The sequence below is a fragment of the Salminus brasiliensis genome, chromosome 5 (assembly GCF_030463535.1).
Source record: "Salminus brasiliensis chromosome 5, fSalBra1.hap2, whole genome shotgun sequence".
Taxonomy (NCBI): Eukaryota; Metazoa; Chordata; class Actinopteri; order Characiformes; family Bryconidae; genus Salminus; species Salminus brasiliensis.
Genome location: NC_132882.1, coordinates 39,834,046 through 39,850,675, shown reverse-complemented (window position 1 = coordinate 39,850,675; position 16,630 = coordinate 39,834,046). Strand labels below are relative to the sequence as shown.

General features: G+C 38.7%; 1 protein-coding gene across 4 annotated transcripts in view; it reads left to right on the top strand.

Annotated features, from left to right (window-relative positions):
* dtnbp1a (dystrobrevin binding protein 1a) overlaps positions 1-16,630 on the top strand; it is a 187,409-nt gene that overhangs the window by 151,578 nt on the left and 19,201 nt on the right. For 2 of the 4 annotated variants that reach the window (XM_072680365.1, XM_072680364.1), the window contains exons 1-7: positions 742-1,009; positions 1,824-1,877; positions 3,921-3,971; positions 4,373-4,433; positions 6,226-6,358; positions 12,147-12,279; positions 13,767-13,789. In XM_072680365.1, the coding sequence (XP_072536466.1) occupies positions 954-1,009; positions 1,824-1,877; positions 3,921-3,971; positions 4,373-4,433; positions 6,226-6,358; positions 12,147-12,279; positions 13,767-13,789 (511 nt within the window). In that variant the 5' untranslated portion in view covers positions 742-953. Of the gene's footprint in view, positions 1-741; positions 1,010-1,823; positions 1,878-3,918; positions 3,972-4,372; positions 4,434-6,225; positions 6,359-12,146; positions 12,280-13,766; positions 13,790-16,630 lie in introns of those variants that run through there. The other 2 variants (XM_072680366.1, XM_072680367.1) reach the window with 2 other exon arrangements.

Genomic DNA, 16,630 nt, shown 5'->3' with positions numbered 1-16,630 from the left:
ACATATGTATAAATGTATAAAATCAAGCACCTGGCCAATAAACTGTGAGTGGTATTTTTGAAATATGAATGCGTTCAGGAACCACAGCAACTCATACACGCATTTTGTCTCATTTCTTGTTAAATGTAGGGAGTAGAAGTAAAAATGATCAAGTGACAAAAACACTGTACAGAGTGCATTGTGCCAACTGTAAAGTTTGGTGGAGGAGGGATAATGCCACAGGGCTCTTTTTCAGGGGTGTGCCTAGGCCCCTTAAGTTCCAGTGAAAATCTGAATGCTTCAGCATACCAAAACATTTTGGGCAATTGCATACTTCCAGTATTATGTATCATGTGGCCCCAAACATATTATTATGTGGCCACCGAAATTGTCATATCATATGTCTATTAATCTTTGTTTATTATTTTGTGGCCTTACTTTGTGGTCTCACTATAATCTTATTGCCTCTATTTGTTTTCTTGTGGCCTCAGTATATTGTTTTGAGGCCTGAATTTATTTCCACACACACACAGAATGAAATGAAAAAAATAAAAACAAAAAAAAATAAAAAAATAAAAAAATATATATATAACTAAAAATATTAAAATATAATATCTATATATAAATTTCATTTTGGAACGCTTAATAAAATATTACATCTAAAGAAAAAAACATGTAAATAAAAAAAATCATAAGCTTTATTTATAGACCCATTTTAGTAACGTGACCTCCAGTACGGACATGCGCGGTTCATCTGAGGCGGCCGTTCGTATTGCTGTGCAGAAAGTAGAGAGCCAGCACTGTACACCACTGACGTTAGCTTAGCATGACTGTCTCAACACGGGAGCGTATACGATGTTCTGCTTGTAGAAATAACCGACTTCCACTGCACGACAAGGCTTGTAAGCATTCGCGAAGTTAGCAGACAGGAGTTTAATGCCGCGTTAAGAGACTGAAGCGAAACGAGGTGAGAGATGTTTGAGAATTTCAGGGAGAAACTGCAGACAGTGCAGCAGGACTTCACAACAGGGTGCGTATTTACACTTCTACACCGTTGTCTTTGTCAAAACCGTGAAACCTGGCAAGGCTTATTAAATACTTCGACATGTCAAAGCTTTAGCTTTCGACTCTCTCCGAGCTTTGCCGAGAGTAAACGTCTTAAGCTAGCCAGCTTATTAGCCAGCCAGCCAGCTAGCTTTCCCCTTCTCCCCTTCTCCCCTTCACACACGTGAGTTTGATTAGTTGGACGTGTTTATGCCTCCTTGCTTTAGTCAGTCAAGGCTGGCAAACGGGCAAATACACACCAACAGCTTATGAATTTACGTAAATTTGATCATTTCCTGAGCTGTTTAGCTAGATATCCACCTAGCTTACCGAGTGCTACCTAGCTAACGGCTGCATTCCTCAGTATTGCTCACACTAAATGAGCATGATTGCTTTCGGATGACTGTCATGTGATAGACTAGAGAAGGGGGTGTTTACTCTTTTCTGGCCTTCTCAAGAACTCAGAAACACTGGATACAGTGTTAAAGTGTTTTTATTGTACCTTAAATTCTGCCATGACTGAAACGAAGGCACAAAAAGTGAGGTAATTCTGCCTTTTTATCATTTGTGTTGTGAAACTGATAGAAATGTGGTTTATTTGCCTTGTTTTATTCATCCAAACACCTTCAACATTCAGAAATTTCAGAACCAGGACTGAATGTGAGTAACAATGAGGAACTTGTCATGGAAAGCCAAGTTCAAAGAGGAAGACAGGATGTGGCTTTTGACCAAACCCCAGCCTCGCTTTGCTTCATGCATGTAAACACCATTTGAACCACTCATGTTTTCAACCTTTTTAGAATTAAGACCCTGAGCGACAAGTCCAAGGATGCCAAAGTGAAGAAGAAACAGAGGTATATACTAGTATGCTCCGAAACACTCTTTGGATAAACATAGTTGTCTGTCGTAACCTCTCCTCCTGTCTAGGTGCACGTGGAACAGTAACCTGAAGTGAAAGAATCATTTGGCAACAGTACACTGGAGAAATTCATGGGACAGTATGTTTTTAAAAGCAACACGTTCCTCTATCAGCCTTAACCCGGGTGTTTATAGTGGGAATACGGAGTTCTGTGTCCTGTTTGGGATCAGAGGAAGAGGCTCGTGGTGGTAAACATGCTGGTTTTAACTATGAAGAAGGGCTGCACAATATATTGTTGGTTAACCATTATGGCGGTATTGACCTTTGCGCTACATGTGTACATTTCCATTAATGAAAAAGTTTGAGTATCAATAAGAGATAATGAACATATATTTGGTTCAGAGCTAGGAAGGAAGAGAAAGTCATCAAGAAGTGATTAAGTTTCTTCCTTGCTTGCAATGAACCAAATATCTGCCCACACCGCATTGGAATTGGGTTCTCTGGAGTGCTGGAGCTTGTAACGGTCACTTTAAGGTGGGGTACAGTGCGCATGTGCATGGAGAGTTTGGAGGGAAGCGCGGGAGAGTGTGTGCATATGGTGTTGTCTGGGAAGTTGTGACGAGTGAAATGGAGGTGCTCTCATTGCTCATTAAAACCGTCTCTGAAACCCCTGCACGACGAGTTCCCTGCGTGTCTCTTAATGGAGCTAAGTATTCAACTCTCCACGAGAGCACCCACCTAACACCATACTTCCAGTCGTTACAAGCTCCATCATCAGACCTGACAGGAGGTATAAACTGCTACGACACTTGATGCAGATGAACACACGTCTACTAGCATTTTCTCTTACTTGATTACATGCCCAACGTAGTTTGTAAGAACTATATTTTCTTACTGTTCCTGCACCCAGCTAACATCAGCTAGTGTGGTTGTCTAGTTTGCAATGATGTATGTGCACATCAACTAATGATGTGCCAACATCATGGTTTGTCAGAGAAATCTATTACCCAGTATTGCTGAAACTTACTAACAGCAGTATTTAGCTAACATTAGCTAAGGGCAGTCAACATCTATCTCAGAATTAGCTTCAGCAGGTACCATCTAGCAGTGGGCATTGGTAGTCCACCGGTTAGTGCTACGGGCTACTGATGGCAGGGTTGTGGGTTTGATACCCGGACTCGGCAAGCTGCCACTGTTGGGCCCTTGAGCAAGGCTACAGTACACTGGAGAAATTCATGGGACAGTATGTTTTTAAAAGCAACACGTTCCTGCATCAGCCTTAACCCGGGTGTTTATAGTGGGAATACGGAGTTCTGTGTCCTGTTTGGGATCAGAGGAAGAGGCTCGTGGTGGTAAACACTCGGCAAGCTGCCCACCGCTCTGGGAATGTGTGCTCATTGTCCACTGTTTAACTGGTGTGTATATGTGTGTTCACTGAAAGCCAAATTCCATCTATTTACAAATGGTAAATATGGTTGTCTTGTCTTGCTAATGGTCAGCTACATCTAGCTACAGCTAGATAATGATTAGCTACAGCAGGTATCTGATCTAGGTAACGGTCAGTTACATCAGCTAACAATCAGCTTGATAACTGGCAGCTTTAGCATGTAACATCTAGCTTTCTTACTCATGTCCTTAGCAACATGCACATGTTAAAGCACATATATTTCAAAGTAGCAAAGTATAGAAGACATCAAGACTTCCTCAGCATCAAGTGTCATCAAATATCCAGCAGTATCCTCACATTTTTTTTGAGGGATTTGATTAATCAAGCCATGTATGTAATTCAGGTCAAGCAAATGATGATCAGGTCAGTCTGTAAAGGTGACACCACATTATTAACACATTTAATATGCAATGGTGAATTGCCACTTGTAGCAATACAATTGCAATAATAGTATTTAATTCATATTGTGCAGCTCTACGGAATTTGTTCAGTCAAATATTGCCAAATTATCTTTCACTAATAAGTTTTAGGGGAACAGTGTCTTATTTAAGATTTGCTCTGATGTCTGCTGTGCTCTTTTTTTAATCTCAGAAGAGAAGAACATCTTCCTCAGTGTTCAGCTGGAGTGGAACTGTTGAATCGGTATGATTTGTATTTATATAAATTTGAAATATTATTACTTTTTAGACTTGTTCTGGATATGGACAGGTACAGGTGCACTAATCATGTCTTTCTATGACCTGTTCTCAGTTCTTTTGTAAAACTAAAGCCAACAATATGAGTCTTAATCTAAAAACTCTTTAATTTTAGTCATAATTGTACATCCTCGTTGGATAACTTAAATTTTATGCACCAGTACATTTAATTATATAGTAATTCCAGCAATTCTTTAAAAACCTGCCATCTGCTGTTGATGAGGTTAGTGCTAAGATAGTTGCACCACTTGCCCCTCCCAGTTATTTAAGTAATAAAACTGCTGCACAGATTGACGACAAAAAAGTCACATGTTGAGTGACTATTGTCATTTTTTTTTCTCCATCTAGATATGAAGACACTTGGGTTACTCTGCACAAACGAGCAAAAGAATGTGCTAAAGCTGCAGAGGTGAGTTGATTTCTGGGTCAAAATGAGTGCACAACACGTCTTTGGCAGACAAGAAACATAAGTTTGGTGCACAAGTTTTCCTTCTCAAGAACTTATGCTTGGGCCGTGGCCACAGTGGCTTGGCTAATTACCAAACACCCAAATGAACTTAAATAAACATACGGCAGCTCAATAGGGGATCTTACAGCCAATAAACACAGGCAGCAAGACCACCGCAGTGTCCACAGGCTCCTCTTGCACTCTATCTATGCCTCTTCCCCACAATGACCAGCAGAACCCTTTTAAAGCCCTCCTGGAGCACGCTCACTTGATCATGAGCCTGGTGGCGCTCATTGGGGAGGAGCTCAGTGGCCCATGTGACGGCTGTGTCGATGACAGTGTCCCTGCCTCCTCGCTGCCACAAAATATACAGTAATCCTTTGCAGATCTAGACTGAGCTCCTGGGACTTTCCCATTGTACTGTGTGTTGGTCAAGCCAATGAGTGGTGTCACACACCCAGCCTAGAAATAAGACGTTTTCAGAACTACAGATGCATGCTGTGCACTCATTCTGTCCAGTACAGTAAAACAATTCAAGAACAAGAACAGTTCAAGTAAAACAATGTTGATTGCAGTGATACGGTGCAGCATCAGTGACTAAGCTTCTCAGTTGTGCTGAGACAGTGAATTCATTGTACACTTATGCAGTAGGGGGAATTGAGAGTATGTAAAAGAACAGATTTTAAACTTTAAAGTAGTTTTGAAAAGTCTTGGCATTTGGTCCCTAAGCAATGCCTTGGCATCAGTTACATCAGTGTACTATGTACCACCCACACCCATCAAACTTCAACATGTTCCCACAGTTTGTCTAAATACTTTGCCAGGCCTTTTCTGCACCCATCTTTGGCACTCTCTCTTTTCTTCAGTGTTTTATTGTCAGTAGTTTGGGAGAGAAATTAACTTGGCAAGTCCACAAGCGCTCCTCAGTTAGCTTGGCAGTAAGTTTTGTGCCATTGTCCTGCTGCATACTGTAAAAAAAACATGTAACGAGTGGAATTTAAACTAAAGAAAGTAAAAAAGAAAGAAAGAAATTGTTATATATATATATATATATATATATATATATATATATATATATATATATATATATAATATAATATAAAATCTGAATGAATTGCTTCCCACATTCTGGACTGCTGTGTGCAGACCTCCAATAGTGACTGGATTTTTCTTGTTTAACACAATCCTGGTTCTAAGATTTGATTGGCTGAGTTAAACATATTGTTATTTTTATATATATATATATATATATATATATATATATATATATATATATATATATATATATATAGGTAGTGTGTAAGGGGTGTAAGAAAATGTCAATATATTGAAGTATTGCGTTTTGTTTTGCAATACAGTATTGAATCTTAATTATTAGTTTATATGAATAGATTGGTGGCAGACAGTAATTCATTTTGTGTTGTGTTTAAACCCTGACAGATAGTAATGTTGTTTAGACCTGTCACAATAACTATTTTGTAGATTATAAATTGCCCCAGTAATAATTGCGATAAACAGTATTATTGTCAGTATATTGTGCGATAAAAAATCAGTAACGTCTGATTACATAAAAAAATAAACTTTTCTTTTATTCAGATTTTATACATATGATGTTTTAAGAGATTTCCTAAAATTTTCTTGCAGCCTAGTGCTTTATTCTCCACACATTTCCCAATACAGTCCCACAAATGTTTAAGTCTGGTGTAATACTGTGAGTTGCCTGTAAAGACCTCAAATAACACATCTCTCTCAGACAGTGGACGGGGAGGTGGTGATGCTGTCTGCCCATTGGGAGAGGAGACGAGGAGCCCTGCTGGATCTGCAGGAACAGCTACAGCAGATACCTGCTTTCCTCACAGACCTGGAGACCATCACGTCTCGAATTGGTGAGGCACAACAGCTTGTGTTGATCTGAAAGTGCAGATTCAGCGGCATTGGTTTTGAAATGCTAGATGTTTTTGCGGTTTATATTCCACTACTGTCATTGGTGTATTTTTAGAGAAATTGTAAAGCATGTAAATTATGTAAATTAAATATATTTAGCAACTCCGGGGTCAAAGTACGCTGTCGCCAGTGTTTGTGGCGCAAGAGTTACGAATATCGAGCTGAAGCTACGGCACATGTGTTGTGTAGCATACGTGATTGGTTGCATACGCGCTAGGTATAAACCAGCCTGAATAGATGTTTTGCCATTTCTGGTGGTCTGTCGTCTGTAATAGTGCCTTTAGTGTTTTCTCTTCAGGTGCGTAGGCATCACGCAAGTTCTGTTGTGGTATGCCTTTAAAACTATGCCCAGTGTACAAACCATCTTTTTGTTTCATTCTTATATCAGGTGATCGCATACTTTCGATTTCCTGGATTCTTTGGCTTACAGGCTGCTGAGATGCAGGTGCTTGGCCTGTACGGCTTAATTTGTCAAACGACACCATGTCCAGGCCAAATTTTGTTCATAGATGTGTGAGCATTGCTTCACTCCTTGTACAGAGACTCGATTCTCAGTAAGGGAGTGCATTGTATCAGTGTCTTATAATTTATTCTAACATTTTGCTGATTCAGTTTGTAGTCCCCTATGGGAATTTGCACTTGTGAATTCATGCAAATTCAGCCAATCCTTGCTGTATGTTCCAGGGCTTGTGTTATTTCAGCACTTTTGTGCTTCACGATGCACTTTAGCTGCTACAATTTAGCACTGTGGCAGGGCAACCTTTTCTAAGAGAATTCCAAAAACCTAATAATTCCACAACACTGACCCTTCTATCTTGGTCTCATATTAAACAGAATGCACAAGTTTTTACACTAAAATCGTTGAATTTCTACATTGTCCAGGCTACAGTTTGACTTGAAGTCTACTTACTTTTATTTAAATTACCTGTAATATTGGACTGTTGTTGTATTATTGATATATTGTCCTCTTCTGCACCTCCCAAAGTCAATCAAGATGAGACAAGACAAACATGTTCACCATTTGTGTTGGACACAGATGGAATTTGGCCTTCACCTTTAACCCATGTGTGCAGTGAGTGCGCGCGCACACACACACACACTCATTGATTTTGAGCACACATGCCCGTAGCAGTGGGCAGCCATCACTGCGCCGCCTGGGGAGCAAGGGCCTAACAGTAGCAACTTGCTGAGCCCAGGTATCAAACCCACATCCCTGTCATCAATAGCCTTTTTACTGGGACTTTTGCTAGTGGATTGGGAATATGTACAGATTTAGGATTTTGGAATTGACTCAGTTTTGGTTATACCCGCTTTTCTTTTGAAGAAACAGTGTTTAAAGTTGTGTTTCATGAAGTGGTTTATGGTATACTGTCATCAGTCCAAGAATTGCATTTTAAACACTCTGTTAAACACAGTGTTTTTATTTCTATGGCAGTTGTTGTTCAGTCCCTGGAGGCTTGATGCAAACTGTCAGCTTTTAGATGTGCGACTCCACATGCATAATATACATCTGTTCTTTCTTACGCACGTCTAGCGAGCATCGTGAGTTCACGTTTCCGGCTTAAAGAACTGCGCTACGATGGAACAGTGCGATCACCTTGAGTGACTTTGCAGAGCAGCTGCTCACTGATTTGCACCGTCTCCGTCGCCGTGATGTATGGCAGCATTGAGAGGGAACCCCTGTGGAGCTCCATCTGCTAGCGCTCGCAGCTAAGGAGGTTGACGTTCGCTCTCTCAAGCATATCCCATAGGTGTACGCCAGGTTATCACTGCCGTTACCTCAGGAATAGAATGCAGGCAACAGACCGTGCGGTTATTGAAGCTGTGGGTTGGGTTGTGTTTGAGGGCGAGTGCTAAATGGAATGGAGGAACACACAGGTCTTTAGCAAATGTGTTGCAGTTACTCACTGCTCATTTAAGAAGTGGTTTAAGGGGAACCAATCAAACCAAGCAATGCAGTTTACATCTAACCTCTATTTTTAAATAGACTAAATATGCATTGACTGCATGTTTTGGTCATGCTATTTTTATACTCCTATATTCTACACATTTTAGTAGACACATTTCAGTTGTTTAAAATTAGTTATTAAAATATATTGAATTAATCTAATTAAGATAAAACAAATAGCTTTAAGAAATAAACGCTCAAATAAGGAGTGTTTTATTACTATGATTGTAAAACATGTAGATATTAAACACGTTTGCTTCTTTATAACATAATGGCAGTCAAGGGGTTACTGCTGAAAACAGACAAAAATGGAGGTGCATGGTTTTCATTGAACAGCAGCGATATGAAAAACCCTGAAAGTAACAAAGGTTTGTTTTTCTTACCAAGCTTCTGACCAATCAAAGAACACAGTAATTATGTGTTGATTATTTGTTGTATTTTAGCAGCTACAGTCTGAAACCAATCAAACCAAAAGGGAAAGAAACTTTAGTGAGTGTCAAAAACAGTATGAAGCTATCTGTACAATAAATATTAATACAAATATACTAGGTGTGCCCCAAAACAGGTTTTTATCTTGGTCATTTTTAAAAACAGTATTATTGTAGTATGTTTATTATAGATTATGGTCCATCTGCTCTCTGGAGATTTGACTACAGCTTATTTTAAAATGTATGTATTTATTCATCTTTTGCTGAGAGTATGCCCACACATCGAAGGTGGCTCTAGAATGGATGAAGAAGACTAAATTAAGCTTTTGCTGAGGTCTTCCCAAAAGCCTGACCTCAGCACAACTGAATACAGTGGGGAGAACAAGTATTTGATACACTGCTGATTTTTCAGGTTTTCCCACTTGCAAAGCACGTAGAAGACTGTAATTTTTATCATAGGTACTCTTCAACTGTGAGTGATGGAATCTAAAACAAAAATCCAGAAAAATACATTGTATGATTTTTAAATAATTAATTTCCATTTTATTGTGGGAAATAAGTATTTGATCATCTATCAACCAGTAAGAATTTTGGCTCTCACAGACATGTTACTTCTTCTTTAAGAAGCCCTCCTGTTCTCCACTCATTACCTGTATTAACTGCATCTGTTTGAACTCGTTACCTGTATAAAAGACACCTGTCCACACACTCAATCAGTCAGACTCCAGCATCTCCACAATGCCCAAGACCAGAGAGCTTTGTAAGGACATCAGGGATAAAATTGTAGACCTGCACAAGGCTGGGATGGGCTACAGGACAATAGGCAAGCAGCTTGGTGAGAAGGCAACAACTGGTGCAATTATTAGAAAATGGAAGAAATGCAAAATAACGGATAATCTCCCTCGGTCTGGGGCGCCATGCAAGATCTCACCTCGTGGAGCATCAATGATCTTGAGGAAGGTGAGGAATGAGCCCAGAATTACACGGCAGGACCTGGTCAATGACCTGAATAGAGCTGGGACCACAGTCTCAAAGAAAACAATCAGTAACACTCTACGCCGTCAAGGATTAAAATCCTGCAGTGCACGCAAGGTGCCCTTCCTCAAGCCAACGCATGTCAAAGCCCGTCTGAAGTTTCCAAATGACCATCTGAATGATCCAGAGGAGGAATGGGAGAAGGTCATGTGGTCTGATGAGACAAAAATAGAACTTTTTGGTTTAAACTCCACTCGTCATGTTTGGAGGAAGAAGAATGATGAGTACAACCCCAAGAACACCATCCCAACCGTGAAGCATGGCGGTGGAAACATAATTCTTTGGGGATGCTTTTCTGCAAAGGGGACAGGACGACTGCACCGTATTGTGGGAAGGATGGATGGGGCCATGTATCGTGAGATTTTGGCCAACAATCTCCTTCCCTCAGTAAGAGCACTGAAGATGGGTCGTGGCTGGGTCTTCCAGCATGATAACGACCCAAAACACACAGCCAGGGCAACTAAAGAGTGGCTCCGTAGGAAACATCTTAAGGTCCTGGAGTGGCCTAGCCAGTCTCCAGACCTGAATCCAATAGAAAATCTTTGGAGGGAGCTTAAAGTCCGTGTGGCCCAGCGACAGCCACGAAACCTGAAGGCTCTGGAAGAGATCTGTATGGAGGAGTGGGCCAAAATCCCTGCTGCAGTGTGTGCAAACCTTGTCAAGAACTACAGGAAACGTCTCATCTCTGTAATTGCAAACAAAGGTTTCTGTACCAAATATTAAGTTTCTTTTTCTGGTGTATCAAATACTTATTTCCCACAATAAAATGGAAATTAATTATTTAAAAATCATACAATGTATTTTTCTGGATTTTTGTTTTAGATTCCATCACTCACAGTTGAAGAGTACCTATGATAAAAATTACAGTCTTCTACATGCTTTGCAAGTGGGAAAACCTGAAAAATCAGCAGTGTATCAAATACTTGTTCTCCCCACTGTATATGTGGACTGTGTTTAAAAGTCAGGCCTGTGTCAGGAAACTTTACCAGTTCATTGGTAAACATTACATGTTTTCAGTTTTTTACAGTCTTGCAAACCATGTCCACTTCTAGCCATACACTACAAGTGTGGCTTTATGTCTGGCGTGTCCAAACCTTTTCTAGAGCTGCCACTGGGTGGCAGTGGATAGCTTTGCCAAGAGGGTTTAACTTGAAGCAATTTTGTGGACGAATGACGAGTAGATCCACATTGTACTGTCTTTATGTAGTCTCAGTATATTTACTAAAATGACTGAATGCATGTAATGTAAATAATTCTGGATGAATGGAGCAATAGAAATGCTTAAAATTACTCAGAATAAGCTCTTATTTTACATCGACTTCCATTCAGAGTTAAGCACATTTTTGCCTTCTCCTAAATAAACTCCCCACTTTGAAGATACATGTTTTTCATATAAGTTAAAAACAAAGGTGGTACAAATAGTTTTTTAAGCAAGACCATAGAACCACTTTTAGTTTCACAAAGATCCTGTTAAAGGTTAGAAGAACAGTCACTTGGTGTCAAGATTCTTTCTCAATGTTAAAGTTCTTCTATAAACATGTTTTTTTCATGGAACTAAATGTGGTTTCTTATGGCCTCACTTAAAGAACCATTTGTAGTACCTTTTCTTTTTAAGAATAATATTTTTATACAGTACTGTATATAAATATATAGGTTTTGTGAACTTAATAAATTTAGAATCTAGAATTAAAACTCCCAACTCTTTATTTGAGCTCTAAGTGTTTGGTTATTTTTTTATGAATATTATTTGTATTATTTCTAGTATTAGTGTTTTAGTGAATAGTGATCATTAGTGATCTTCAGAGCGCTCCTTGTCGGAGTCATGTATTATTTATAGAAACATAGAAGCTTTGTTTTTCAAACTAGCTCATAAGATCCCATGTCCCATCCCTATGTTTTTTTAAAATGAGAAATTATTTTTCTTTTACTGGATTTCTGTTTACCTGCATCTGTTCAATATGATCTGAAGTTTTTACAGAGAAGACATTTTTTAAGAAGACACTCTTATTGCTTGGATAAATAATATGCTCAGGTGCCTAAAACCACCGCATTGTGTGTTTTTGTGTGTGTCCTAAAATCCACAATTAGTATTAAAACAGTAAATCCATATTTTTATTCATTGGGGTTGATGCTTATGTATACAAATGTTTATAGATTAGGTCAATCCCCTGACATGGCTCAGAAGAAGAAGTGCACTGTTTTGCCTGTCCCTCACATCAGAAGAATGAATTTTTATAATGTCCCCTACACAAGGGCTAACCAGCCTGCTGGCTCTTTTGTATGCATATACATTTGACCATCTCCTACTTCCTCTCACAGCTCAGCTGGAGGCTGACTTTGAAGAGATGGAGAGTCATCTGATGTACTTGGAGAACCTTTGCGGTCAGTGTGAGCAACAACGCTTCAAACACTTTCAGATCCTACAGCTGGAAAACTACAAGAAGAAAAAGAGGTGATTAACTTCCCACATCTCTAATAACTTAATTTAAACTGTCAGCAGACATTAACTTAGTGAAGGTTAGAGTGCTGTTAGTATAAATTGCAAAATTGATGCAGATCCCAATTTAACTGTGATTTTTGGAATGATAGAATTGATTGTAATTTGTCATAATATTTATTGCGGTAATCATTCTTTGTAAAAAATCAAATCAAATCATGGTTAAAGATTTCATAATGCGTCTAATTGTTTATTAATAATCATAGTCAAATCACATTTCTTTGAGGTGCTACGTACATTTACAGCTTAATTTTGTGCAAGGCTTTCAACCACGAAAAGAGCAGTTTGTAAGCAGTGTTTGTCAAGTATTTAGAGAAGGTGCAGCACCTAAACATCTCCACTACAGTTTTGACATCATACGAAAGAATCTCCTGCTCAATATGTGAAACACAGTCCCTGCTGGCACAACCTTACTGTAGTTTTAAAATAATGAAAAGATGACCAATTAAGCAAAAGGGCCAAAAAAACAATGGAATTCGGTTATGTAAACTTAGTGTGGTTAATGCAGCCCACTGGATAAGAGTGTCATTTAAATTCTGTACACGTGAAGGAAGAACTCTTTTAATTATTTTGATCATTTAAAATTTTATTAATTAATAAATTCTACAGTATCATTTGAAAAATTCCAAAATTTCTAAATGTGCGAAATTAAGAATAATGTTTAATGCTGCTTTCAGGCAGTGATGGCTGTATACCATTATACTGTACAGCAGTGTTTGCCGGTCTTTAGTTTGTAAATAAACCAGGTTAACTTTTAGCTTGTTAGCAGACTACTAAGCTGTGTAGCCTACACCTAGTTAATAAAGAAACATTGTACTTAATAAAAATTCATAAACATTGTACTTCAGTTTCTGAAGAGCAAATTCACTTCTATATTTATATATATATATGCAATTTTAAGACTATGAGAGAAATGCTTCCGTTTTTGAGCTTTTGCTTTTCATAATTGTATGGATTAAATGTGTATGAAAACAATACATTTGACCTTTAGATCATTTAATTTTTTTAGCTGATCAGTAATATGTTGTCTGTGCTAAAATAAATTTGCTATAATGTTGTTGCCCTTCTGCTGTATGGAATACGATGAGCTTTTGCTCAGAAACAATGCTCTATATATAGTGCATGTATAATATGGCATACTGTTGCTCATCTAGTATATGATAGCATCTGTTCTGTTTTCCAATGTGTAATGCCTTATAGAGCCTGCAGCGAATGCATGCATCTCTAGCTTTAGCCAGTGAGTTGGAAAGCAGCTGGGTCCGACTCCCACAGCTCAGCTCCTTCTGCCTATGTGGAGATTTGTTCATTAGCACCAAAGCCCATGCGTGTAATGGATATCAGGATCCTACCAAAACAATAGCAATGTGAAGTTGACTTATTGCCATTCTTGGTTGAGTAATATGTTCCAGGCCTCATTACTTTTCTTTTTGTTTATTTTGTAGGAAAGAATTGGAGTCTCTGAAAGGTAAGCCGCTTGGCTTTGAGGTCATTGTTAGATGTGCATTCGTCACTAGGGTTGGGGTAAAGAATAATTTTGTGGTATTTCAGTGATGCAATGGTCATACATTTCTGTTTATTTCTTTATAAACTGCCAAACAATACAATTCTGAGCCCCGTTTTCTATAAATGTAAACGATTTGAAATCAATCTGTGAAAAATTGTGCAACACTCACTGTCCGGGTCCGGGTTTGAATAGAATTACATTATATGGTTCTTTCAAATTGGCCCAAATGGTCATCTAAAATGGATCTCAGTGGTTTCAACCTAAATGAGTGCCCAGAGCCCCTCTTTCTGCCTGCGGACGTCAGCGGCCGTTGAGCAAGATGTGGGCAATGGGTGGAGGGGCAAGAAACTCCCACTGCTCACCATCAGAGTCATAAGCTATCATCCATTTGCAGTGCCCTGCACTTAAGTGCAGTGACCAATGCCAACAGTAATAATAATAATAATCATAAAACACTTATTGAACAGTGTCCTAGTAATGGTAAACCAATCAACCTTTAACAAAGTAGAAAAACATTTAGATCAGAGGTGTCAAATTCATTTGAGGCAATGACCCTCATTACATGCAGTCAAGTCAATTACATACATGCAATTTCAAGTCAAGTTTATTTTTTTAAAGAAACTCTTGTGCACCTTTTTTTGTTTAGCTCATATAATGGCTAGTGAGTTTAAGTGCAGTTTTTTTTCTAGAAGGTGTTTCTAGAATTATCGACTGACTAATATCAACTGTGGTGGTGTTTTGCAAGCATCCAGTTTCACGTTTTTTGAAATTCTGAGATGGCACAGGTATAAATTAGGTTTTCAAAGTATTTGTCCCTTGTGTATTATGCAGTTTTTGCCATGTGGCGTTCTCTACCCGCACCTCATTAAGGGTTTAACAAAAAGGAGAGATGTTTGGTAATTACCAAGTAGACACTAATTAACGTTGGTGAATAAAGCTTTAGCAAGTGTATGAAGCTCTGTTGTTCTGGTCTCTGTAGTACTGTCAGTATCTCCCTGACCTTCAGACATGCTGCATTTTGTATAAGCGGTTGATTTATGCTTTAGGGTTAATTTATATATGTAACTTGGTTCCCACAGACCGAACCAGAGCAGAACACAATACCAATGTGTGTTTCAGTTTTAGTTTGCTTAGTATTCACACTGACAGGTTCGACATCAACACCAGTTTAAAATTTCAATTGATCGGACACCTTTTTATATGCATTCTGAACCAGGTTGTATTTTGGTCTAATTGAGCTTGTGGCTTTTATGTGTCTTTTTGTCTGTCTTGTGATTTTTCAAAAACAATCCACCATGAGAGAAAAAAATCCAAACAAAAAGTAGTTACTGTAAGATTAACAGTCAAACACTCCTAAGACCACCGCTTGACGGTAGCTTAGCAGTGGGCTGTCTGATGCTCCTTGGAACTCTAGCTGAGCTAGTTTAACAAAGGGTGGCTTGGTGATCCAAATGGCTACAGCTCCAAAACCATGAGGAATAAAAAAACAGCTTTCCACCAGGCCTATATTGGTCATAATCAGCATGCTGATTGGCTCTTTTTGTTGAAAGGCGGGACTTATGAGTAAACAGACATCATGTTGAGAGTTACAAGAACTTGGGGGTTGCTTGTTTCCTTTTTATACCTTAGCCTTTTATCTTTTTTCTACTCTCAACTATTCACAGTAGAAGAAATTATTGAACATGCTTGAACATGCTACGATGCATATCTCATTAAATTAAGACAAGGTTACAAAGTGTCTTTGAATATATTAAATTTATCAGAATGGTGCCCTAACTACAAATATCTATCCAGCTATATACCTGTGATTAGAAACTAGACTAGATGACTGCAGGGCAGTCGCAGAACAGAACAGTTAAGAGTTTAATAAAATGGGTATTAATGCTTGCCTTATGAGTTTGTGTGTGTTGTACACAGGAAATGGCATTGTACACAACCCTGATTCAGTGTCTTAAGAGACAACAAAATATTACCACCATCATGCAACTATGGTGGTATGAGTTGAGTCATAATACTTGGCCTCAAGCAATGTGGCTGGTTTGGTGGTGCATGGGCTTGGTGCTTCTTTCATGTGGGTGTTGTTTCAAAGCTTGCACTCAGGAGGTTCACGCCATGCAAAAAGCTATCATTTTAGTATCAGACAGTTTTTGAATTCTCTTTGATTCCAAAGCTTTTGGTGATTTATGTTACATGACTGGGTGACTTGAGCCCTATGTGGACGGGATTATTACATGGGGAGGTTGTGATTTTACAATAGAACGTCTGTAAAACTTGTGACTAAGAACAATTTATGTGCTTCAGTCCTCTCCAAAAACAAAACATAACCAGTCTTTTGACCCACTTAGTACTTGATGAAATTTTAGTTAAAAAATTAGCAGCTACACATGACATGTATGTAGGCTATAGGCAACAGTACACAATGATTAAAGGTGCAGAAGCGTTATGCCTCTGAGGGGTCCTTTGCTTCCCTGAGCGCCTCCATACTTGAGAAAAGCCACGAAAAACTCCTTATTCCACAGAATATGACAGAATATTTACCCACATGTTGATTTGCACATAATTAATATAACTAGAGGTTGTTTTTATGGCCCATTTTACACTAGGAAAAATGTGCCACAATCTTTACTGACACTGGAGCACAGTCTGTAAAAATGACTGAAATGGCACATTGAGGAAAGAGGAAAAAGTGTAAGCCTGTTTGAATAGGGCTTTAGACCTAAAAATGATTAAATACCTTCATTTTATCTGCTGGTTTAGAGTTCTTTGTGTTATGGATTTTGTGAAGAATTGACCTTCTCCACC